A 26,710-nucleotide genomic window follows, 5' to 3' on the forward strand; every position below is an offset into this window, starting at 1 on the left:
CAATGTTGCAATTGTTTGTGAGAATGCCAACAGGTGTGGTTCCTGTGGGGGAAAGATTCTATTGGGGAAAGATTCCTGTGCGGTTTGCCATGGAAGCCAAGAAGGGGAGTGAGGTGTGTGTGTGTTCAAACACACATGCATGTGGGGGTCAGGGAGAGGAAGTGTGTCCATCTGATGAATGGGCATGTGCCTGAACTCAATTTTATACACTAATTGTAGTCTCACCCATTCATTTCTAATGACCGGTCCTTTCTGACCGGGAACACCACAGGTGTACAAAAGTTAAATAAAACACCCAAAATGTTATGAAAATCATCCAAATGTATTTTGTGTGTTCAGATGCCCTGTGTGGACAAAGTCATGGAACCTTGTTGTCACGTTCTGACCTTAGTTCTTTTGTTATGTCTTTGTTTTAGTATGGTCAGGGCGTGAGTTGGGTGGGTTGTCTATGTTTCCTTTTCTATGTGGTGTTTTTGTGTTTGGCCTGGTATGGTTCTCAATCAGAGGCAGGTGTCATTAGTTGTCTCTGATTGAGTATCATACCTAGGTAGCCTTTTCCCACATGTGTGGTGTGGGTGATTATTTTCTGTTCAGTGTTTTTTCAGCACCATACAGGACTGTTCATTTGTCGTTTTGTTTCAGTGTTCAATTATTTTATTAAAGAATATGGACACTTACCACGCTGCGCATTGGTCATCCTTTTCTTCCACCTATGACGACCGTTACACTTATAACAGTCAGATTAAATTAACTACATTTTTCAGAGAGAAAATGTGTAAATCGGTCCAATTCGACCAGAACACAGCAGGAGGGTTAACTATCTACTTTAAATACATAATACTCATGTCTATTATTTTGATAAGTCATTTAACATTAGACAACTTTTGAGGTCTGAGATGTCTGACAAATTTTGATTTTGGAGTGAGTGAATGAGAGTATTAGGGAGTGGTGGGGTATCTGGGAGTGTGGTCAGGCAGGACATGGCAGCTGTGGTGTCAGAGCACAGCAAAGCAGTGCCCAGAGCCCACCTCACACGGGGGCTCTCCTCTCAGGCCGACATGCAGAGGACTAAGCCTATAGGCCACGGGTCACAGGAGAGAGCCTGTAACTGTTTAACCCCAGGACCTGTAGCCAGAACCACCACAGTCTCCAGTAATGATCTCTAAAGGGGGGCTGCATAGAGAGAGGAGGGGAGAGAGAGAGAGAGAGAGAGAGAGAGAGAGAGAGAGAGAGAGAGAGAGAGAGAAAGAGAAAGCAAGTCTCTTATCAGCAAAAGAGAAAGAGTGTGAGAGAAAAAGTAAGAGACGGAGAGCTCTGCTCAGTGTCTCAGTGAGACGAGTCACGGCTTTATGGCTGGGTGCAGGTCAGGGAGGAAAGGAGAGAGCATAGGAGGGAGCAGACTGGGAGGGATGGCTCCTTGTCTCATAGCTGATATGGATCTGTGTGCTGTCAGTTGCAGACTGCAGAGCGACACCTGCTCTCAGATCAGCCTAAAACAGACCCAGTGTGAGTGGAAACAAGTCCCTCTCCACACCACTGTAGCTGCGTCATGTCTCAGTCACATGACTAGCAAAGAGCCACCAGTGAAGTCAAGCCAGAAGCACATGCCTGTACTGTATAGAGCAACACCCTGGATTCATTATGACATGTCACCTTCAATCTCCACACAAGGCCTCCAAATCAGAAGAAAAAGATCTGCGTCCCAGAATCCAAGCATTCTTCCACTGACGTCCACAGCTTCCACAAGCCCCCACGACCAGCTAGGGCAGTAGAGCAGCCCTGGAGGCTGGATTAGAGTGGAGAGCAGCAGGCTGCAGAGCAGGCTGGAGGTGGTGGCCATTTCCTACCGCTTATTAGAGTGGATTACTCAAGGCCTCAGCACGCCCGCCATGCAACCGTCAATCACACACCAAAGGAGGGCCGCAGTGCAGCACAGTGCTCTGAGCCAAGGGGGCCAGAACCTGGATATCTCTCCACACCGGGAGATCAAAGGAACCCCGTCGCAGCCTCACTCCCTTTCCCTCCACTTCTCACTCATCGCTCAGGGTGTGTGGTGTGTGTGGTGAGGTGTGGGGGAACCTCCCCTCTGCCTTGAACTGTGGTGGCCCAGGAGGTCCCCCAGCCAGTCTCAGGCCCTCCGTTGGCCCCCTCTCTCCCCTCTCCCTGCACTGGGTAACCAGAGCCCCCCTCCCTTGTCTCCCCCCTCCCTAGTGGATGTAATTACATTACATGTCCCATGTCCTTTTAATTTGCCAACAAAGAGCAGGCAAGCAGGTGAGGCCAGGGACCAGGGCCCTTAGAAGTGCTTATTAGGCCACTCTGCTGAATTGTCAGATTCAAATTGTCCATTTCACCTACACCTCCCATTAAGGCTGTAGGAAGCAGGCTCATGCTGGGAGAGAGCAGGCTCTTTTATTGGGGGTTCTTTACCTCGACACCGACAAAAAGAGGAGAGAGAACAAAAAAAATGAAAACCAAAAACAGTAGCTTGACCCAATGTGTTGCTTGGCTTGCATTGGGCTGCCGTTTTATAGTGGCGGTGTGGTGTCTGCTGACTGCAAAGGTGGATTTATACACACTCAGATCATTAGCAGGGTGTCGCTCCCATTAGGTGGTGGAAACCGTCACTGGCAACAATGAACAGATCCGCCGGGCCACTAAGACTGCCAACCCCTCCACTCCCAGTCGCAGTATCAACCCAATGCACCCAGGCTTAGAGCTATGCACAGGACGGATTTATTCATCTCCTTCCCACCGCTTTTCATACCCCGCCAACACCACCCGCTACCGCAAGAACTGGTTCCGATCCTAACCGCAGACCTGCAATGTTATTTTAAGGGTATGTGACGCAGATCACTTGCCAGCCATGGTCCCAGCAATTTTTAGCCCTACAGGCAATATCAAAATGCGCTAAAATAACCTAAGAAATAGGTTAAAATACCCAGAGATTCTTACGCGGTCCATTATATTAGGCTATCTGTATTACTGGGCTATGTCAGCCAATAGATTAGACATTGTTTGAAGACAGCGGAGTTGGAGAGATTTGCACTTTATCTTGAGCAACGTTTTATAGCCTGCATTTTAGGAGTGGGACTATTTTCAGACGGAGACAAATATGGGTGATCAATATCTATTTCTAGGGAAATTAGCAAAATGTAGCATAATCATATTTAGAAATGACATTTCCTTGGAAAGATAACTGCCCCGGGCTTCTCTGCCCATTCATAGGCTATAGCCTAGTCTATTTAATTGAGACCATATGCGCGCGCACCTGATCTCGCATGTATGGCTACTGAACTTGAAGCAGCAAGAATGATGAGAGCGGGTCACACCCTGATCTGTCTCACCTGTCTTCGTGATTGTCTCCACCCCCCTCCAGGTGTCACCCATCTTCCCCATTACCCCCTGTGTATTTATACCTGTGTCCTCTGTTTGTCTTTTGCCAGTTCGTTTTGTTTCGTCAAGCCTACCAATGTTTTCCCTCTGCTCCTTTCTCTCGATTGTTCCTGTTTTCCCGGTGTTGACCATTCTGCTTGCTCTGACCCTGCCTGCCGTCCTGTACCTTTGTCCAACCTATCTGGATTACTGACCCCTGCTTGCTCTTGACCTGTCTTTTTGCCTTCCCCTGTTGGATTAATAAACTGTTGTTACTTCGACGTTGTCTGCATCTGGGACTTACCTGAAACGTGATAGTACGAACTGGCCATGACTGACACAGCAGATCCGGGCCAGCTGCGCAACACCATCTCCTCCCAAGGAGCCACCATCGGTAGGCACGAGGAATTGCTTCAAGGCCTTATGGAGGGGGTCCAAATGTTGGCTGAACGCCATGACCGGGCGTTGGACATTTTGCTGGAGCAATTTTGCAGGTGGTACCATGGTGGTAACCCCACAGCCCCTCAGTAACTCAGCTGTTAGCTGTGCCATCTCATCGGTCACTCCACGTTCTCAGGAGCCCCGCTTACCTCCCCGGAACGCTTCTATGGAGAGCCGAGCACCTGTCAAGTGTTTCTAGCTCAGTTTGCCCTCATCTTCGAGCTTCAGCCGTCCCCTCGGATAGCTCCAAGATAGCCTACCTCATCACGCTGATGTCCGGGAGAGCTCTCGCCTGGGCTACTGTTGTATGGGAACAACAGCTGGCCAGATGTGTTAGCCTGGAGGGGTTCGTGGGAGGGGTGAAGAAGGTTTTTTGATGCCCCGTTCTCCGGGAGAGAAGCTGCCTGGATGCTAATCCAGCTTCGGGCAGGACTCCTGCAGACCATGCCGCGGATTTCCGCACGTTGGCAGCGGAGAGTGCTTGGAACCAGGAAGCGTTGTTCGATATGTTCCTGCATGGCGTCTAGGAGGAGGTCAAGGACGAGCTTGCTGCTCGGTAGTTATTTACGGATCTCAATTCCCTCATAGATTTGACCATCTGATGTGCGATTACGGGAACGACAGAGGGAGAGGAAATTTGATTTCGCTCACACGTCCAGGGATTCCACCTTTCCTCCGAGTCATCCCAAAAGTCCCCGATGGCCCCATTGCCGAGAGAACCCGAGGCTTCCCGACCTCCCCCGAGAGTCGCCGAAGACGCCGAGAGTCACCGCCTCCCAAGCGTATGCAACTAGGCAGAGCTGGGCTGTCGCCAGCGGAACGGAAATACAGGATCAACGCAAAGAGTTGTCTGTATTGCGGGACTCTTGGTCATTTTGTGTCCTCTTGTCCTTTAAAAGACCAGGCTCACTGATAGGAGCGAGTACTCTGATGGGTCATATGGAGAACTTTTCTGCTTCGCTTGTTCACACCCCTTTTCATGCCAATCTGCTGTGGGGTTACCAGTCTAAATCTCTCCGGGTCCTCATTGACTCTGGAGCTTTTTGGACGCTACCCTTGCTTCCGAGCTGAACATCCCCACTCAGCCCCTCTCCATTCCAATGGATGTTAGAGCACTGGACAGGCGCTCTTTAGGCCGGGTCACTCATTATCCCACTCCCATCAACCTACAGGTGTCTGGGAATCACAGGGAGACTATATTTCTACTCACCAAGTCTCCTCAGATTCCCGTGGTTTTGGGATTCTCCTGGCTCCAGCAACACAATCCCCTCATCAACTGGTCTATTGGTGCCGTCACGGGCTGAAGTCCATTCTGCCACGCCAAGTGTGAAGTTAGTGCAACTTGCTCCGGGACGTCTTCCTGGGGGCTCAGAAGGTGCCCCGGACCTCTCCGCCATTCCCGCGGAGTACCAGGACCTTCGGGAGGTGTTCAACAAGGCCCGGGCCACTTCGCTTCCACCAAACCAACTATATGACTGCGGGATTGACCTTCTCCCTAGCACCACTCCACCCTGGGGACTGTAATTGCTGTCGGGACTGGAGACCAGGGCTATGGAGACCTACGTCGGGGACCCCCAAACTTCAGGATTAATACATCCTTCATCCTCTCCCGCCTGCACAGGGTTCTTCTTTGTAGAGAAGAAGGACAAGACCCTGCACTAGGGCGGGGCGATATGACGATATAAATCATGTCCCTATAGAAAAACATCTATCATTTCATTTTATTTTGTTGTGTCGCAAATCACACTCTTACGGCAATATTTTTTGTCAATTGGACGATGCTTTGGATGACGCACATGGGCCGTGTGGAAGGAAGTTTGCAACACAAACAAACATGGAGATGTGAGGGGAACGGCACCTCAGTACCTCCAGGCTCTGATCAGGCCCTACACCCAAACAAGGGCACTGCGTTCATCCACCTCTGGCCTACTCGCCTCCCTACCACTGAGGAAGTACAGTTCCCGCGCAGCCCAGTCAAAACTGTTCGCTGCTCTGGCCCCCCAATGGTGGAACAAACTCCCTCACGACGCCAGGACAGCGGAGTCAATCACCACCTTCCGGAGACACCTGAAACCCCACCTCTTTCAGGAATACCTAGGATAGGATAAAGTAATCCTTCTCACCCCCCCCCCCCCCTTAAAAGATTTAGATGCACTATTGTAAAGTGGCTGTTCCACTGGATGTCTTAAGGTGAACGCACCAATTTGTAAGTCGCTCTGGATAAGAGCGTCTGCTAAATGACTTAAATGTAAATGTAAATGGAGGAGAGTGAACGTGACACAGAGCACAGAGACACGGGGCTCGTACCTAAAAGAGGGGCTACTTCGGTCACATGGACGTGGTTTGGGTATGAAAAGTCTGACATGGACCAGAAAACCGTCCTCTGCAAAATATGCCGCAGACCGGTCCCAACAACAGGCTCAAACACCACTAACCTCTTTTACCACCTACGCAAGAATCATGTCAAACAATACAGAGAGAGTCTACGGATGAGACCCAAAAAAGTACAGTCGAGTGCTCAAAACAAACCCCGACTCAGACGTTGCAAGAGGCTTTTGCCCGCGGCACACTATATGGCAAAGAATCACGAAGATGGAAGGAGATAACAGCTGCCATTACAACTTACATCTGCAAAGACATGGCCCCAGTTTACATGGTCGAGAAACGAGGGTTTCGTGAGTTGGTGCTGACACTCGACCCAAGATACCAAATGCAAATTGATATGTGACACGTATTAATGCCAAAATAACATGCAAAACAGGCAAGCCCCCCCAAAATAATATATATTTCAGGCCTATATTTATTTTGTTTTCAACTATATTTGAAATGTTTTCTATTTACCTTTTAAGATTTTATACAGTAATATTTTATATTTTGTTACATGCTTCATAGAAAATGTGCACAAAGGTTCTAAATAAAAGGAGAAATAATCAAATATGAGTAAGTACCTTTTATTTGTTGAGTATAATTCAAAATGTAATAAGAAATAGGCCTTTACATGTGGTCATTTTATATAAACTACTTATTCATTGAATTTACAGAAAATGTGATATATCGTGATATGTATGTTATTGGGATATGAAATTACCAATATCGGGATATGAGATTTTGGCCATATCCCTCAGCCCTACCCTGCGCCCGTGCATCAATGACATAACGGTGAAGAACCGCTACCAGCTCCCACTCATCTCCTCTGCCTTAGAGCCGCTCCAGGGGGCCACCATGTTATCCAAGCTGGATCTACGGAACGCCTACCACCTGGTGCGGATATGGGAGGTAGATGAGTGGAAGACTGCCTTCAACACGGCCAGAGGCCACTACGAGTATTTGGTCATGCCATTAGGCCCCCTGCTGTGTTCCAAGCTCTGGTAAATGATGTTCTCCGCGACATATTGAATCGGTTCGTCTTCGTCTACATTGATGACATCCTCTTCTTCTCCCGCTCCGCATATAAAGCAGAAAGATGACTGTTTCCAAATAATCTGAAGGACAACAACAATATTTGAATCCCAAAATTGTCTGTCTGACCGACCGCAACATGAAAAATGCTGATTGTACAATGATCTCTGTCAGACCGCAGGTCCTGCCGTCATCCCGCAAAAATGCAGCCCTCTACCCTGGCTGTCGCTAACGGATCCAATTTATGCACGCCTAACCGCTGTGTCAGATTTTCCCCGCACCATTCACATATATAAACACATATAGTCCAATACACATACACAACCAAATACTCCACTCCTCTTTAGCTCAAAAGGGAAAATATTGATGTGATTTTGACCAGTGTAGGAAGGATTGAAGCTGGTGAAACAGAATTCTCAGCAAAAATGTCTAATGTCATTCCAATGCTGTTCACTCACAACATTATGCACTAGTTTGGAAAACTTGGAAATCTTCCATGTTCCACATGAAACACAAATTCATCTATAAAAGTGGAACTAGTCACACATTAGGACCTGTCAAGAGGCAGGAAACAATTTGCGCCAGGCTTCAACATGTCTTCACTAAAAATAACCACTTGCATCTGCAATTTATCAAGTGTCTTTTCTAATCTAGTGAAAATAGGATTGCAACTGATGTTTATTACTGTTTAATCGAAAAAAGAACAGCCTTGTTTAACAGACAGGAAATGAATGGTTTTCAGAAATAGCACAAAATCCTCCTGTAAAAAAAGCTGCCAAACAGCTTGGTTTTAACACAGACCATTAAATGTTTGCTCTCACCTTGCTGAATGTCCTTCATTTCCAGGTGCAGACTTGAGATGAGGATGCCCACTGCTTGGGAACGTTTCCCATCCAGCAGCTTGATAATCTGCAGGAGAGACATACCGGTAAACGTCTTAACTTAATCACAGTGAGAGCGAGAATAATATTGGCATTATATATCCTTTATTTGATCACCATATCCATTTGATTCAAGTGGCACCGTTTATACAGTTGAAAAGATCCAGACCTACAGTTCATTTAAAAAAATGCAATTAAGATTGATTATAATATGATATGCTGTACACACTGTAAGTCATCCACTGTCTTTTTCCCAGAGAGGCCAAAGGAAAGTATCACTTAGTCACCTCCCAGAGCCAGACCACTTGAAGATAGATTGACTCTGGGTGAGGACAGAAGAAGTGCTCTAAAGAAGAGTAACATATAACATACTAACATCTCTCTGGAGTGTCTGGATTGACCCTAAAGCCAGACTCATCTACACAATGTCATAATCCTTTACGGTCCATGTAACAGGCAGGGATTGAGTAAGGATAGAAACCCACAGGTTTCAGCATGCCTTATCAAATGGCATCCCTAACAGTACAGAGCACAGAGTACAGAGAACAAGTCCCCCTGTAAAAGTGCATTAATTATATAGTAGGGCCCGGGACAATATCAGTATCACGATACTCATTTGTATCGTGGCAAAGAAGCAAAACACAAAGCGGATTTGATTTCTTTAGGAAAACAGCCCTACTGTTGGAAACAAACGTCATTATGTTGTCATCCAGAGTCACATTTCCTAGCTGTATAACACATTATTTTACATAAAGCAGGTTTTTAAAGGACCACAGAGTTTGGTCTGCTTCTTGTTTTCATTTTTACCATAAAAACAAACATCACAATACTGTGACAGCCCTACGATATAGTCAAAAATATGAAGTCACAGGAAAGTAAAAAAGTAAACCATTAAAAGGACATATTTTCAGTGTGGAAGAGCAGGCAAGGTTTTCTTTATAACAAACTATAAATTCACAGGATTTTTATTTGTGCCTACACATGGTCACAATTACTTATGACTGAATTACCCATAAAGCTAGAAACAGTTTTGGCAAGGTAAAGCCCAGCTCTAAAACTTAATGTCTCAGCCTTCTTCATTAGGTAACACTGGCCGTTATTACTGCATCTCAGCTACTGGGCCATCCAGTGGGAACCAAGGAGCAGAAGCCTTAGAAGTGAGTATTGCGTTACAGAAGGTAAGAGTGCATGCTGCTTCCACGTCCATTACTAATATCACACTGGGGATCTCCTGTACAGGGACATGAGAGGGGCGCAGGCAGAGTGAGAGGCTTTTCCAACACCTTTAATGAACTGCACTGGTTGGGCCACACTAAAAGCCTTCCAGGAACCCTGGCCACTCGCTGTGGCTCCAGAAGCACCAATTAGCCCGACCAGTTAACTTAATGAGAAAAGACAACTGATCTGGAGGAACAAGCCTGGATGCTTACTCTCAGACACGCAAGGAAGGAACCTGCTGATGCTAAGAGCTCTCTGTTCGCAATCCATGACAAGTATGTATCAAAAGATAACAGCTACCTCCAGTGGACACTGGGAGAACTACCCACCAATCCAAGCCAAGGTGAAGTCCTTCCAGCAGACCAAAAAACCCCCACTTGAAATAGACTGGAGACATTGGTTTGACATTGAAATGAAGATTGAAATAACAAAAGGAAGACAGTGGTTTGAGAAGTTGCAGGTGGCTGGTGTTGGGGAGAGGGCACCAGGTTCAGCAGAGAGCTGATAGTTTATACAGCCATGGCTGAGGGGGCAGGCAGCTATACGGGTGACTGCGAACCAACCATGTCTGAGTTCACCCACCCTGGAGATACGTTACAATAACAAATGGATCAAGAGAGCTCATAAATTACCACCTCCAATGAACGCTCAACATCTCCACACAACGTTCTGCACTCTCCATGTGTTAATCTTACACCCACTCTCCCACGTCACACTCAACACACAAAAATTGCTTTTAATAAACCTCAGTGTGAACGACCATAAGTCATCTCTAAAGACGTAGGGTCTGAACAAATTAAAGCCACTGTTTGTTTTACAGCAATCCATGGTGTACAAACTGGATAGGAGCTTGATTCGTGTGGGTGGTGGGAATTGCTGTGTAATGTTTACGCAGGCCGTATTACTGGTGTACACGTGGGGCGGCGGGCGCGGGGGGGTATGGTGAGGGGGACAGCCTGCCGGTCCTGGCACAGTAAATCCTGTCGGGTGTAATCTAAACAGCCCCCACGCTGTGGCTCGCTGGGTTTCCTCATCTCATCTCTGTAGCACTCCACATCGCTCCTGCAGCTCATATCATCACACCCAAAATGCAGCGACACGCGCAGCCTCTCCTCTCCACTTTAAACGCCCCCACAGGTGTTCTCTCCTCTCCATTGCTCTCCTCCCGCCTCAGTGTGGAACCGAGTGGAGCCACATGCCTACAATTACCCCCAGTCTGGTGTAGAGTAGCCTGGGCGGCCGTGGAGTGTGGAGGCTGAAAGGGAGCTTATTCCCCTGCATGTCATCTCTGCTGCTTTGATATGATAATCAGTGGCGCGAAAGGAAAGGCATCCAGATTAAACAGCAGCTTTCATTTGTATTGGACACATGATAATCAAATCTAATTTTATTGGTCACATACACATGTTTAGCCCTGTACGTACTCATTCCACCAGACCCTTTTCTCCAACACTGATGGTCCTGTGTGTGGAGCTGTCCTTAACAAGGGAGGTGAGTAAAGTGACTGATCTCCATAATGCACACATACATTCCAGTAATTTCCCTCTGACTGGGATCACAGGCGTTAGCTGATCTGGCAACACTTTCTAGAAAAGTAACAAGTGCGATAGGCATGTATAGCTGTACTGTCATCACATACACCATTGTGCCCTACAGCCAACATGCTTAGTGCACTGAAAACCATAACGTGTGCAGTGTAGCTGCTCTTCATAAATTGATAGAGATAATTACTGGGCAGAGATTAACTGACTTGTCTCTGTGTTGTGTCATATCGGTGTGGTGGTGAGGCCAGGACAGGACTATTGGCTTGTCAGATTACCTCTGGGGCAGATATTGCAGAGTAAGGCAAAACAGCGCTCTTCATTGACCCTGTGTCTCCGCAGGCCCAGTCTGGCTCTGTCTGTTAGCTAGCTAGATGACAGTCTGCTCTTCTCCTTTCCATCCCCCTCTCCTTTCCCCTCTCCTCTTTCCCGCCATCCTCCTCTCTCCATCCCCCTCTCCTCTTTCCCTCCATCCTCCTCTCTCCAGCCTCCCTCTCCTCCTCCCTCTCCATCCCCCTCTCCACTGACCTCTTCACTTTCCTCTCTATCCCAGTTTCCTCCCTCCTCCTTTGTCCAGTCAGAGCCCGTTGTTCTGGGAATCTATCAGCAAATGATGATTCAGAGAGTTTGAACGTTGGTAGTATAAACTTTTAGGGATAAAAGATGAAGAAGTAAACAAGTTACTTTTGTTTAGCTGACCTTTCTAAAAGTGTTGGACTGCCAAGGGGCTGTAGCCAACCTTTTCCACAGTTGGTAGCGTCTCCCAATAATCATAGCTGAACCCAGGCTGCTCTCTCTGGGCTGAGTATTGTAACCCATGGCTCAAAGCACAATATATATCTATACCACATATTGTCTCTACCATCTCAAATAAGAATGACAAAATCAAATGTTAGTTCATGTAGTTTTCACAAAGGAGAAGTATCCCCCTTTCTAATGGGTTATGTGCCATTGGGTCTGCACAGCTCAGGCCAATTCTCAGGGCCCATGCTGTAGTCAAGTCCAATGCTGCAACTCTGCACTTCCGCAGCCATGTGTGTCAGCGCTCCCACTGCCCCCATGGCCCTAAGTGTGGCGTCCAAGCAGATAAAATCAGCCATTGTACCAGACTGTCCCCTTCCCAATCCATACACATTCTGATCAATCTGTCATGGCTCCAGTCCACTCTAGAGGCCTCAGTGTGGGTGAGTGTGTGTGTCCATCTCTAGTGCTCTCCATCCAGTCTGGTCACTCTGAACCCATCAACTGGCCCAATATTTGATCAAGCTCAGCCAACTGTCTCCTGTCTCCCTGACCCTGCCTGCAGGGCTGGCCCCTAATTCAGCCTCCTAGCTCACGTTGATATCTGACTCAGCTGCTTTCCCAGTAAGCATCTTTTGGATGTCTTTTCCAGACATTGATTTCAGGTGCATTTTAGGTGCTGATTGAAAGGCGAAAATACTTATTTTCCGGACGTCGAAAATATGTACTTTTCGAATGTTGAAATCAGGTGCATTTCACATGCTGAATGAAAGGTGAAAATACGTCTTTTCAGGATGTAAAAAATATGTATTTTCCAGACGTTGAAAATACGTCATTTACAGATGTTGAAAAGACATGTTTTTCAGTCATTGATTCTATGGCCAAATTTCAACTGCATATTTACATGATCAATGAAGTAAGCAATATATCACAATAATACTTTCTCAAGTCTCCTAAGATAGGAAAGAGGAGCCAACTGAAGACTGCAACAGAATGCTTTATTGCTCCCACTGTCACATGCACATACAGTATGTAAGCTTTTTCAAAAGCTTTAAAACGGGCAGTGATGATGTTCAAAGAAGTCCAACCCACAGAATAAACCAACAGACCACTTCAACTACAATAACATTTCAGTAACAGTTACAGATTTTTGTTGTTGTTGCTGTGACTGTGATATGTTGTTGTTTATCTACCTCAGTTGAATGCACTGACTGTACGTCACTTTGGATAAGAGCGTCTGCTGAATGACCAAAATGTAAATGTCAAAACAAGCATTTCAAGAGCCCCGCCCCTAAACAAGTTCAAATTTGAACCAAATCTGTTTCACAAGTTTGAACATCACAGGACAGACAGTACAGCACAGATTAGTACATCAGAACACAGTAGAGCTACAGTAAGGTACGGTACAGGACAGTAAAGTTTAATTCAGTAGAGTAAAGTACAGTACAGTGCAGTTCAGTAGAGTAGGGAGGAAGTCGAAAGGATATTTTTTCTTCATAAATAACAACTGTTTTTCTGCATCAAGTGTGAAGGAAATCTCGAGCTTTTGCTCACCTGATATAGAATACCTCATGGTAAGCTGCAGACCCTTTATCTACCAAGAAAGTTCTCAAGCCAACACCACTCTGGCACTCAGCGAACTGTATGGGGCCATAAACAAACAAGAACCGGCTCACCCAGAGGCAGCGTTTCTGGTGGGCGGTTACTTTAACGGGGGGAGACGTTAAACCATCCTACCTCACTTCTACCAACACGTCTCCTGCGCCACTAGGGGCGCTAAAAATCTAGACCACTTTTATTCTACCCACAGAAACGCATACAAGGCCCTCCCTCGTCCTCCCTTTGGCAAATCTGACCAACAAAAAGCTCAAACAGGAAGTACCAGTGATGCACTCAATACAGAAGAGGTCGGATGAAGCAGACGCAAGACTACAAGACTGTTTTTCTAGTACAGACTGGGATATGTCCTGGGATTCATACCACAACAGTCATGGGCTTCATCAATAATTGCATAGGTAATGTCGTCCCCACAATTACTATAAGAACGTATCTGAACCAAAAACTATGGATTACAAGCAATATCAGCTATGGGGTAAAAGCCTAGAGCTACCGGAAACAAGGATTCAGACATGGATGGATAGAAAGAAGCCCTCTACGACCTCCAACAATACATTAAACAAGACATTTAACATTACACTAGAGTGTGATGGGACAAGAACATCCCAGCCAGCCAAACCCTCCCCTAACCCAGGCAACGCTGGGCCTCGTGGGTCTCCCGGTCACGGCCGGCTGCGACACAGCCCGGGATCGAACCCGGATCTGTAGTGATGCCTTAGACCCGCTGCACCACTCGGTAGACCACAGCCCACTTTTCTATGCTCAAGGGGAGAGAGAGACAAATAGCTAGACTGTTTTACTATTAAAGTCAATACTAGTATTGTTTTCAATTTCGTAAGTAGTTTATGTTTCTTAAACAGGCAAATCTAAATAGTAGGCTGGTGACTGGTGGTTACAAGGAAGCAAGATAGTCACTTGCGCGATGCGTAGCTTATGACTGGAGGCGGAGCCAGAGTGGAGCCTGCCTGCCCACAATCACTGTGTGTGCCAGGTGTGGCACGTCCTTCCCACTGCTAGAGAATAGAACCCTCGCTGCTCTGCGCACCCAGTGCTGCAAATATTCTGCTTATCATAGTAGCCTATCCAGTCCAAGTGCAAATACAAGTCACGAGAAGGTGAGTCTGAGTCACCAATGGTAAGGTCCAGGTCGAGTCACAAGTCATGAAAGTCCTGGATTCGAGTACTACAGCACTGGTACACTATTGTTTACTTTTCTTAACTGTACTCTATTGTATTGTACTGTACTGTACTGTGCTCCACTGTTCTGTGCTCTACTGTGCTGTACTGTGCTCTACTATATAGTATTGTACTGACCTCTACTGTCACGATCGTCGTAAAGCATACTCGGACCAAAGCGCACCGTGATATGGGTTCCACATGTTTATTCAATGAAACGCACAAAAACATTAACCTCTTGCGTCCCCCCGACACGCAGGCGTCCCATCTAGACATCTGGAAATGCTACGCTAAATGCTAATAGCACTCGTTAAAACTCAAACGTTCATTAAATCACACATGCAGGGTACTGAATTAAAGCTACACTTGTTGTGAATCCAGCCAACAAGTCAGATTTTTAAAATGCTTTTCGGCGAAAGCATGAGAAGCTATTATCTGATAGCCTGCAACACCCCAAAAGACCCACAGGGGACGTAAACAAAATAATTAGCATAGTCGGCGCTACACAAAACGCACAAATAAAATATAAAACATTCATTACCTTTGACAATCTTCTTTGTTGGCACTCCTAGATGTCCCATAAACATCACTATTGTTTTTTTCCCCCGATTAAATCGGTCCATATATAGCCTAGATATCGATCTATGAAGACTGTGTGATCAAGGAAAAAAACATTGTTTTATAACGCAACGTCATTTTTTTTAATTAAAAAAGTCGACGATAAACTTTCACAAAACACTTCGAAATACTTTTGTAATGCAACTTTAGGTATTAGTAAACGTTAATAATCGATCAAATTGATCACGAGGCGATGTATATTCTATAGCTGTACGTCTTGAAATAATGTCCGGGTAAATCTCAACCAAAATATCCGGTCGGAGACCGGAAGAAATGGGCTGTCTCTTGTTCGTTTGACCAAGAAACAAAGCCCAGGCAAATGACAAGACTGTTGACATCGTGTGGAAGCTGTAGGTATTGCAACCTTGGCCCCATTTAATGTGGTTTCTATTCAACAATACGTTCAAGTGGCGCATTGATATATTTTCCCATTTTCAGTGATCAGATTTTCCTGCGCTTTTCGATGAAACGCACGTTCTGTTATAGTCACAGCCGTGATTTAACCAGTTTTAGAAACGTCTGAGTGTTTTCTATCCACACATACTAATCATATGCATATACTATATTCCTGGCATGAGTAGCAGGGCGCTGAAATGTTGCGCGATTTTTAACAGAATGTTCGAAAAAGTAGGGGGTAGGATCAACAAACGAAATGTCACATTCTGGAGTGCTCACAGGCAACAACACAAAAACAAGATCCCACAAAACACAGTGGGGAAATGGCTGCCTAAATGTGATCCCCAATCAGAGACAACGATAAACAGCTGCCTCTATTTGGGAACCATACCAGGCCAACATAGAAATAAAACAACCTAGATTACCCACCCTAGTCACAACCCGACCGAACCAAAATAGAGAATACAAAGGCTCTCTATGGTCAGGGCGTGACATCTACACTGCTTTTATTTAGTGTACTGTGTACTGTACTGTAATATTCTGTACTCTGCTGTGCTCTACTGTGCTGTATTGTACTTTACTGTGCTGTCCAAATGTGTGAAACATACACTGGGGCAAAAAAGTATTTAGTCAGCCACCAATTGTGCAAGTTCTCCCATATAAAAGATGAGAGAGGCCTGTAATTTTCATCATAGGTACCCTTCAACTATGACAGACAAAATGAGAAAAAAATCGAGAAAATCACATCGTAGAATTTTTAATGAATTTATTTGCAAATTATGGTGGAAAATAAGTATTTGGTCAATAACGAAAGTTTATCTCAATACTTTGTTATATACCCTTTGTTGGTAATGACAGAGGTCAAACGTTTTCTGTAAGTCTTCACAAGGTTTTCACACACTGTTGCTGGTATTTTGGCCCATTTCTCCATGCAGATCTCCTCTAGAGCAGTGACGTTTTGGGGATGTTGCTGGCCAACACGGACTTTCAAATCCCTCCAAAGATTTTCTATGGGGTCGAGATCTGAAGACTGGCTAGGCCACTCCAGGACCTTGAAATGCTTCTTACGAAGCCACTCCTTCGTTGCCCGGGCGATGTGTTTGGGATCATTGTCATGCTGAAAGACCCAGCCACGTTTAATCTTCAATGCCCTTGCTGATGGTAGGCTTTGTTACTTTGGTCCCAGCTCTCTGCAGGTCATTCACTAGGTCTCCCCGTGTGGTTCTGGGATTTTTGCTCACCGTTCTTGTGATAATTTTGTCCCCACGGGGTGAGATCTTGCGTGGAGCCCCAGATCGAGGGAGATTATCAGTGGTCTTGTATGTCTTCCATTTCCTAATAATTGCTCCCACAGTTGATTTCTTCAAACCAAGCTGCTTACCTATTGCAGATTCAGTCTTTGGTGGCTGACTAAATACTGTTTTGCCCCACTGTAGATGTCTATGATTGTTTTAGATTTGGTCCGTACCAAAAATCTACATCCAGTCTGAACAGGACCCATTTTTTTTCATGATTTCTCTCAACCAATAACTATTACCAGGTTTCGTAAGAAAATGACTATTAAACTTAGTCAAAAGGACAATCAAAAGAATATTCCAAATCAAGGAGTAGGACAGTTTAGTCTACAGCTGATTGTGAAGTGTAAGCAGCAGCTAAAGGTGGATCCTACCCAGCTGTGTTTCTATACACAGGGCCAGGGAGAGGAGAGGAAAACTGAACTCACTGCCACCTGATAGCCTAGTTTGATGTACCACAAGAGCTTCCTACACCAATCACCATGAATTGGACAGTCGGGAGGAAGACGAGAAAAGAGAGGGGCGCGATTTACTCCTGGCAAATTTTGTGTTGTTCCTAGATTAGACTCCATGTAAATGCTAGGATACTTGTTTATGTGGGTCTACTTGGGCTAACTCAGCAGAGCTCCTAATGGAATGTTCCAGAGGTAAGTGGTCTAGGGTTGGAGAATAAGGTATAATCTGCTGACACCATTGTATTCATTCAGCAGATGCTCTTACTGGAGTAACATAGTAATAATGTCCTCAAAAAATGTATTACGTCAATATTTTCTTCCTGACTACCTAATCTCAATAACTCCTAATACTGACGACGAAACTACAGTAAAGGAAATCTTCATTCAAATGTGCCACTAGGGCCCTTGTGTAATGGACATGACAGGTCTGAGAAATACGACTCCATGTCAAATGGAGTGTGTCATCGTTTCTGGTGACAGCTTTAAAGCTACAGTGTATGGGTCCCTGCATGGAAAGTCTAGTAGCCCTCATCACCTTCCAAACCCAAGACACTTGAAATTCTCCTCCTAAGAGAGGAAAAACAGCACGAGCCAAGACAATATAATAACAGTAGCACGGGGGAGGGAAAAGAATGGATGAGATTTCAACTAACCTTCTTAGTCTTGGCCTTCTTCTCATAGCTGTCTGAAAGGGGCTTCTTCTTCGGCTGCAGAGTGGCCTTGGAGAACAGGTCCTCAAACTCCTTGGTGTCTACGATATCTGGCTCCTCCAGTGAACCCCACAGTGTATTATTACTGGAAACAAGAGACAGACTATTAGTCTGGGGCTGGGGGAGAGATACACTTCCATACGTTGAGGAGCACCACAGTTCAACATAAAACCCTTTTCAATAACAATGTTACTGTGATGTCAGGAGACTGTTATGGGGACTGTTACGGGGGTGACTTGGCGCCGGAAAGGAAGACTGACATTTTACGTGCCCCCAACCGATTGTGTTATTTTGTTTGTTTATTTGCGTTGTTTGTAACTTATCTTTTAAACTTATTTTGTACATAATGTTGCCACTACCGTCTCTTATGACCGAAAAGAACTTCTGAACATCAGGACTGCGATTTCTCACCACGGACTGGAAGAATATTTCTTTTCCTTTAACGAGTGTGACGAGCCTGACACAAATTATTTACTGCTTTCTCAGGAATAGGCCCAGATCCCTGTGATTTGCATGATAAGGAGGCGGAGAAAAGGGGCGGGAGCGCGGAGTGCCTTCTGAGAATTCGTAGGTGTTTGAATAAACCACCACTTCCTTCCATTCTGCTAGCAAACGTACAATCTTTGGATAATAAAATCAATGACCTATGTGGAAGATTAAATGACCTACGGGACATTCAAAACTGTAATATCTTATGCTTCACAGAGTCGTGACTGAACGATGACACTACCAACATACATCTGGCTGGTTATACGCTGTAGTGGCAGGATAGAACAGCGTCGTCTGGTAAGACAAGGGGCGGCGGACTATGTATTTTTGTAAATAACAGCTGATACACAATATCTAAGGAAGTCTTGAGCTATTGCTCACCTGAGGTAGAGTATCTCATCATAAAATGTAGACCACACTATCTACTTAGAGAGTTTTCATCTGTATTTTTCGTAGCTGTTTACATACATAAAGACTGAGGCTGGCACTAAGACAGGATTGAATGAGCTGTATTCCGGCATAAGCAAACAAGAAAACGCTCACCCAAAGGACGAAGCTCCAAGTAGCCAGGGATATTAATGCAGGGAAAATTAAATCAATTTTCCTAAATTTCTATCAGTATGTTAAATGTGCATCCAGAGGGAAAAAACTTTGGACAACCTTTACTCCACACATAGAGGCGCATACAAAGCTCTCCCTCGCCCTCCATTTGGCAAATCTGACCAGCAAAAATTAAAGCAGGAAGCACCAGTGACTAGATCAATAAAAAAGTGGTCAGATGAAGCAGATGCTAAAGTTACAGGACTGTTTTGCAAGCACAGACTGGAACATGTTCCGGGATTCCTCCGATGGCATTGAGGAGTACATCACATCAGTCATTGGCTTCATCAATAAGTGCATCGATGACGTCCCCCCCACAGTGACCGTACGTACATACCCCAACCAGAAGCCATGGATTACAGGCAACATCCACACAGAGCTAAAGGCTAGAGCTGCCGCTTTCAAGGAGCGGGACTCTAACCTGGAAGCTAATAAGAAATTCCGCTATGCCCTCCGGCGAACCATCAAACAGGAAAAGTTTCAATACAGGACTAGGATCGAATCGTACTACACCGGGTCTGATGCTTGTCGGATGTGGCATGGTTGCAAACCATTACAGACTACAAAGGGAAGCACAGCTGAGAGCTGCCCAGTGACACAAGCCTACCAAATGAGCTAAACTACTTCTATGCTCGCTTCGAGGCAAATAACATTGAAACATGCATGAGAGCACCAGCTGTTCCAGCGTGTGATCACGCTCTTCGCAGCCGATGTGAGTAAGACCTTTAAACAGGTCAACATTCACAAGGCCGCAGGGCCAGACGGATTACCAGGATGTGAACTGTGAGCATGCGCTGACCAACTGGCAAGTGTCTTCACTGACATTTTCAACCTCTCCCTGTCCGAGTCTGTAATATCAACATGTTTTAAGCAGACCACCATAGTGCCTGTGCCCAAGAACACTAAGGTAACCTGCCTAAATGACTACCAACCCATAGCACTCACATCTGTAGCCATGAAGAGCTTTGAAAGGCTGGTCATGGCTCACATCAACACCATTATCCCAGAAACCCTAGACCCACTCCAATTTGCCTATTGCCCCAACAGATCCACAGATTATGCAATCTCTATTGCACTCTACACTGCCCTTTCCCACCTGGACAAAAGGAACACCTATGTGAGAATGATATTCATTGACTACAGCTCAGCATTCAACACCATAGTGCCCTCAAAGCTCATCACTAAGCTAAGGACCATAGGACTAAACACCTCCCTCTGCAACTGGATCCTGGACTTTCTGACGGGCCACCCCCAGGTGGTAAGGGTAGGTAACAACACATCCGCCACACTGATCCTCAACACAGTGGCCCCTCAGGGGTGCGTGCTCCATCCCCTCCTGTACTCCCTGTTCGCTCATGACTGCACAGCCAGGCACGACTCCAACACCATCATTACGTTTGCCGATGACACAACAGTGGTAGGCCTGATCACCGACAACGACGAGACAGCCTATAGGAAGGAGGTCAGAGACCTGGCCGTGCGGTGCCAGGACAACAAACTCTCCCTCAACGTGATCAAGACAAAGGAGATGATTGTGGTCGACAGGAATAATAGGAATGAGCACGCCCCCATTCTCATCAACGGGGCTGCAGTGGAGCAGTTTGAGAGCTTCAAGTTCCTCGGTGTCCACATCACCAACAAACTAACAAGGTCCAAGCACACCATGACAGTCGTGAAGAGGCCACAACAAAACATATTCCCCCTCAGGAGACTGAAACGATTTGGCATGGGTCCTCTGATCCTCAAACGGTTCTACAACTGCACCATCGAGAGTATCCTGACTGGTTGCATCACTGCCTGGTATGGCAACTGCTCTGCCTCCGACCGCAAGGCACTACAGTGGGTAGTGCGAATGGCATAGTACATCACTGGGGCCCAGCTTCCTGCCATCCAGGACCTCTATACCAGGCGGTGTCAGAGGAAGGCACAAAAAAATTCCAAAGACTCCAGCCACCCTAGTCAGAGACTGTTCTCTCTGCTACCGCAGGGCAAGTGGTACCGAATCTAGGTACAAGAGGCTTCTACCCCCAAGCCATAAGACTCCTGAACATCTAATCAAATGGCTACCCAGACTATTTGCAATGCCCCCCCCCCCCATTTACACCGCTGCTTCTCTCTGTTGTTATCATCTATGCATAAGTCACTTTAATAACTCTACCTACATGTACATATTAACCTAAAAACTCACCGGTGCCCATGCACATTGACTCTGTACCGGTACCCCCCTGTATATAGTCTTTTATTTTACTGCTGCTCTTTAATTACTTGATACTTATATTTCTTATTCTTATCTGTATTTTTTTAAACTGCCTCGTAAGTAAGCATTTCACTGTAAGGTTGCATGTGACTAATACAATTACATTTGATTTGATTTTACTTCTTGGGAAAAGTGGAATAGCTAGGGGACTTCTCAGTACAAATCGTCCTGTGCCAGAGATAAACAATGTGTGAAGCTGTTTATTTGATGTTTACTTGGGCTGTGCAGTGTTTACTTCCATATTTTGATTCAGGGCAGAAGTTTTCTGGAGTGAGAATTTGCAGAATGCAAAGAAAACCGACTTCAATTTCCGCTTTTTTAATAAAATGTCACATTTATGACTGAGGCTTCTGAAAATCGTATGATTCAAGTGTCACTGGGTTTGAGATGTGAGGTTCCAGCACTAAAGGAGCATTTCAAATAAACTACGAGGAAGACAGGACGTATTCTGTTTCCTCTGTTGCTGGGGAACGCTGAAAGCAAACAGAGAAGGAGTCTGATGATGTCTCTCTTTGTACAGAAGCCTCCCAGAGTTCATCCTTGCTCTGCCACCTTTACTTTCCATTCCTCTTTAAAATCATAGAAGAGAACTATCCCCTGGGTTAGACAGTGTGGCAGCCTCAGGCTCTGTTTGATAAGTGATCCGGCCGTCTCTGATAACACAGGGAGGGGAAGATGAAGTCCACCATAACTCAGTCTGTATATAGGCAAGGTCAGACAGCCTCACAGGCAACAGGTTCACTGAGAGAGGTTCATCAGGACCCACCTATGTGAGGCAGACTTACTGTACGTATAACACAGGTCATGTTAACTTTTCAATTAGAGTTTATCTACTGATAGTAATATGTAATGTTGCATGATTTAGCAACTTTCTATAAGGGATCCCTTTGTAAAATGTAATAGGCCTATTGCCTCTGTAGATGTACTGTATCCATACTGTATGGACTGTAGATATTAAAAAATATATATATTTTATTTAACCTTTATTTAAGTCAGATAAGAAAAAAATATTATTTACAATGATGGCCTACCCCGGCCAAACCCGGACGACGCTGGCCCAATTGTGCGCCGCCCTATTGGACTCCCAATCACGGCCGGATGAGATACAACCTGGATATGCCTTATCTGTGTTTGTGTTCATGAGTTTCTCTCTACTGTCAAGTCATGAGGTCAGGGTTTGGCCGGCCGGGGCTGACTCGTTCAGAAAGGAGACATTTTTATCACGGTGGAGACAAAGGAAACTCAACAAACAGATAAAAAATGGGTCCTCTGATCCTCAAGAGGTTCTACAGCTGCACCATCGAGAGCATCCCGACGGGTTGCATCACTGCCCAGTATGGCAACTGCTCGGCCTCCGACTGCAAAGCACTACAGAGGGTAGTGCGTACGGCCCAGTACATCACCGGGGCCAAGCTTCCTGCCATCCAGGACCTCTATACCAGGTGGTGTCAATTGTTAAAGACTCCAGCCACCCTAGTCATAGACTATTCTCACTGCTACCGCACGGCAAGCGGTACCGGAGTGCCAAGTCTAGGTCCAAGAGGCTTCTAAACACCTTCTACCCACAAGCCATAAGACTCCTGAACATCTAATCAAATGGCTACCCAGACTATTTGCATTGTCCCCCCCCCTTTCACGCTGCTGCTACTTTCTGTTATTATCTACACTATGCATAGTCACTTTAATAACTCTACCTACATGTACATATAACCTCGACTAACCGGTGCCCCTGCACATTGACTCTGTACCGGAACCCCCTGTATTTAGCCTTGCTATTGTTATTTACTGCTGCTCTTTAATTATTTGTTACTTTTATTTCTTTTTTAGGGGGGGGTGTATTTTTCTTAAAACTGCATTGTTGGTTAAGGACTTGTAAGTAAGTATTTCACTGTAATACTTTCACCTGTTGTATTTGGCGCATGTGACAAATACGATTGATTTGAAAATGTTGGCCAGCTGGTCATAGCTGAAATACCACAGCAATCAAACACATAGACAGAGACTCAATTAGAGTCGAGTGTGTCCATTTGGGCCCAATTTGCTATTGGCTACCCACAGCGGTGGGGAAAGTATCTGTCTGGGACAGCCAAGAGGCTTTATCCAAGAACATAATGATACTCCCAAAAATCTTCCCTTTAATTTCATACTGCCTTCACAGGGACCAATTCAAATAACTCCACGTAATGGGCTCTGACTGACTCCAGCAAACTGCAATGAATCAATGTTGAACATTTTTGGGAAAATACATCTACGTAAAGTCATCTACATCTACAAAGCCTTCCACAGCAGACAGCATTTATAATTGACTGGACCATGCATGTATTGACATGTAATCCCTGTAAAGCACAGTTAACTATATCTTCCCTATTACAGCTTCCTCATGAAGCCTGCTCTGTATATACAGCGAAATTGTGTGTATTTTGACATTTGTTCATTGACCTGGCCTTTTCGAAAGTGTACTGTATTTACCCTCATAATGTCTATCCAGAAACGTGTTACAGTTAATAGTCCTGTTTAATGCTGTTCAACTGTAAACTTTATAGCAGGCATGTAACCGCTGTGGCCCACTCAACCCTCCCCCATTAGCCAGGACCAGAGAGTGTGAACCACAAGTCAACTTCCTCTACCAATCCAGCCATAGAAATACAAGGCCATAAAGCCTGGCATCCAGCAGTACAAACCACAGCCACTGGAAATGTGCTGAAACATCTCACTTGGGCTCCTGTCCTCATCCAGGGTACTAGTGTAGGGGCGGTCAATCCAGCCTGATGTTTTACTGTATTAGAGTGTCTGTGTACCTGATGGAAGTGCCATAGTGAGGAGAGGGAGACAGAAGTGATAATACATCTTGTGAATGGGCTATAGAAGAAGTAGGTACTTATTGTCCTGGATCTGTATCCTGGTCCAGTATAGAGGCTTCATGGGAGTGGCCGGTTCCAACGCAGGCTTCCTTGGGGCCTTCTCTGCTGCCTGGCCGAACCCAAACCCAAATCCTCCCCCAGGAGGAGGAGGTGGGCCGCACCCAGGAGGAGGGGGAGGAGGAGGAGGGCCAGCTCCAGGTAACCCAAGGGGAGGGGGAGGTGGGGGACCAAAACCTGGGAGGGGGGGTGGAGGTGGTGGCCCCATGTTGCCAGGTAACGGGGGAGGAGGAGGTGGAAGCAGTCCTATTTGGCCAGGGAGGGGAGGAGGAGGGGGAGGAGGAGGAAGAGGAGGAGGAGGAGGAGGTGGGCCAGGCAGTCCTCCATGCAGACTCAGGTTGATGGAGTCCAGGTTGAGTTTCTTAGGCACGTTCTGGCTGGGGCTGAGACCAGACCGGCTGGCCTCACCCTCGGGGGTCCTGAGGAAGGTCTCCCTGTCTGTCTGGATGCAGACGTTACGGAAAGTTTTGGGGGGCAGGTCGTCCTCAGTGGACACACAGGTCTCGCGGAGCTTGCCCCTCTCAAGACCCTGGCTAAAGGCCTGGTAACGGTCTGTATGCATCTTGCTGATGACTCCCTCCAGCCGGGACACTGACACAGCATGCTCCCCACGCACCTGGAAGATTTGGAGCTCAAAGTCCGTCTGTGTGGAGCAGGAGCACAGAGACAAATCAGAAACATCCCACTCAGCCATATGAAACAGAATCACATAATGTTGGGCTCCACAAAGACCCCTGGGTGACTCAATGAGAGCATGTGAGGGAAAATGGCCATCGTTACCTTCATTTAATTAAATTAAGTGATTTATAACATCATGCCCACTCATTTTCATTCCAATCTTTCATCCCCAACAGAAAAGTACAAAAACTGACAACATAATGAAGAGCTAATAAGCTGGATGTTTATTGGAAGTTTCAAACATCAACATAATCCAGCCAAACTTGAGGAAAAGTGAAAAGGAAACCATTTTGCAATGTATCCGACACATGTTTCTTGTTAGCATGGGGGTCAGCAAGGAAAATGAATTGGGCACGTTCCTATCCTTTCTCATGGTTTAACTACATGTTTATGAGTGTCAATACGATGGCTTGATGCAAGGGATTAGAGATAGATGGCAGGATAATACACAGAGGAAGACCTCTACACCCAGAGGATGTCATCTATAACTGCTGAATCAGCACTGCTTTAATAATAGTCATTTTCAGACACACTTTCCAGAGACAATTTGCTCAGGTAAGGTTGTTGTTCAGAGAAATTGTTCCATAAATATGGTTAATAATCTGCTCTATGACCCTCTTATTCGTCTCAGGCTGTTCTTGGAACACAGAGGAAACATAACAAATAAATGTGACTACTCCTCTGAGACCTGTGAGAAACTATTTAAAATACTGCTTTCAATTGCATCACCTTGGCACTGGTGGCTCAGTTGAACAAACAATGCATTATGGTGCTTCAGCAACAGAGCGGAATCTGCTGAGTTTAGAGGGTGAACTATAAACTAGATCTTACAAGAAATAATGGAGACATTTCCCGTTGGAAAGAGACAGGCCAGTAAATGAGATCTTTGGGTGCATCCATGTTGTAAACTGTGATCTTATGTCATATGAGGAACTGCCAGGAGCTTCACATCTGGAACACATCATGACATCACAGCTTCCTCTCTCAATGATGACCTCATATCAAATGTGGCTGGGATGTCACATTTAAGACAGGATGAGTCCTACTGTATTTGAGGACTATCATTCAAACACATGTATATCATTGTTGTGCTGTCAATATAAAACCTTGTGCCTGACAACAGTGTTATGCAACAAAAGTGTGAGCCAATTCATGAGATGCTTTGGTTGAAAGGACCATTTGAAGGAGTCAAAGGAGACACCAGACCCATTTAAGGCCAATAATATATTTAGATAGAAATGCAAGGCTGTCCATTTCCTATGGTGGTGAAGAGAGGTGTGTAACCACACTTTGGGCCATTGAGACATTCTCAGACATCAAGCCTGGAAAGTCCAGTCACTAAAGACAATAGTTGGCTTTGCTTCTGTGGCTGATTGGTGACATCTAGTGTCACTGAAGAAAACTGCAGTGTCCTGGGTTCATTAAGTATTAGTTACTTTGTTATTACATGCGGACAGTAGGACACGGTGAGGCAACTGCATTTGGTTGAAACAAACCCCAGCACTGAAATCAGTAAGAATGATATGTAGTGAACTGTTTAAAACAAAGAGGATAACTTACATGTAATTTCTCCAACTCCTCTTTGCATTCTCTCTTCAGCTGCAAGAGGGCAGCCTGGTGCTCTGGAAGGGAAAAAAGACATCCACTTACTATAGCTAGAACACATGACAATGTGAGCGCTCAGGACCTCAGACTGAAGGAAAGGTTCACCTTCCAATAGGACAATGACACTAAGCACACAGCCAAGACAACGCAGGAGTGGCTTCGGGACAAGTCTCTGAATGTCCTTGAGTGGAACAGCCAGAGCCCGGATTTGAACCCAATTGAACATCTCTGGAGAGACCTGACAATAGCTGTGCAGTGACGCTCCCCATCCAACCTGACAGAGCTTGAGAGGATCTGCAG

General features: G+C 45.7%; 1 protein-coding gene across 3 annotated transcripts in view; it reads right to left on the reverse strand.

The window, feature by feature from the left end:
• LOC115138469 (formin-like) overlaps positions 1–26,710 on the reverse strand; it is a 122,803-nt gene that overhangs the window by 62,984 nt on the left and 33,109 nt on the right. For all 3 annotated transcript variants that reach the window (XM_029675342.2, XM_029675341.2, XM_029675344.2), the window contains 4 exons: positions 26,366–26,427; positions 24,088–24,770; positions 17,807–17,948; positions 8,037–8,124 (listed from right to left, as the gene is read on the reverse strand). In XM_029675342.2, the coding sequence (XP_029531202.2) occupies positions 8,037–8,124; positions 17,807–17,948; positions 24,088–24,770; positions 26,366–26,427 (975 nt within the window). The remainder of the gene's footprint in view (positions 1–8,036; positions 8,125–17,806; positions 17,949–24,087; positions 24,771–26,365; positions 26,428–26,710) is intronic.

Source organism: Oncorhynchus nerka, linkage group LG12 (genome assembly GCF_034236695.1).
Source record: "Oncorhynchus nerka isolate Pitt River linkage group LG12, Oner_Uvic_2.0, whole genome shotgun sequence".
NCBI classification, from domain to species: domain Eukaryota; kingdom Metazoa; phylum Chordata; class Actinopteri; order Salmoniformes; family Salmonidae; genus Oncorhynchus; species Oncorhynchus nerka.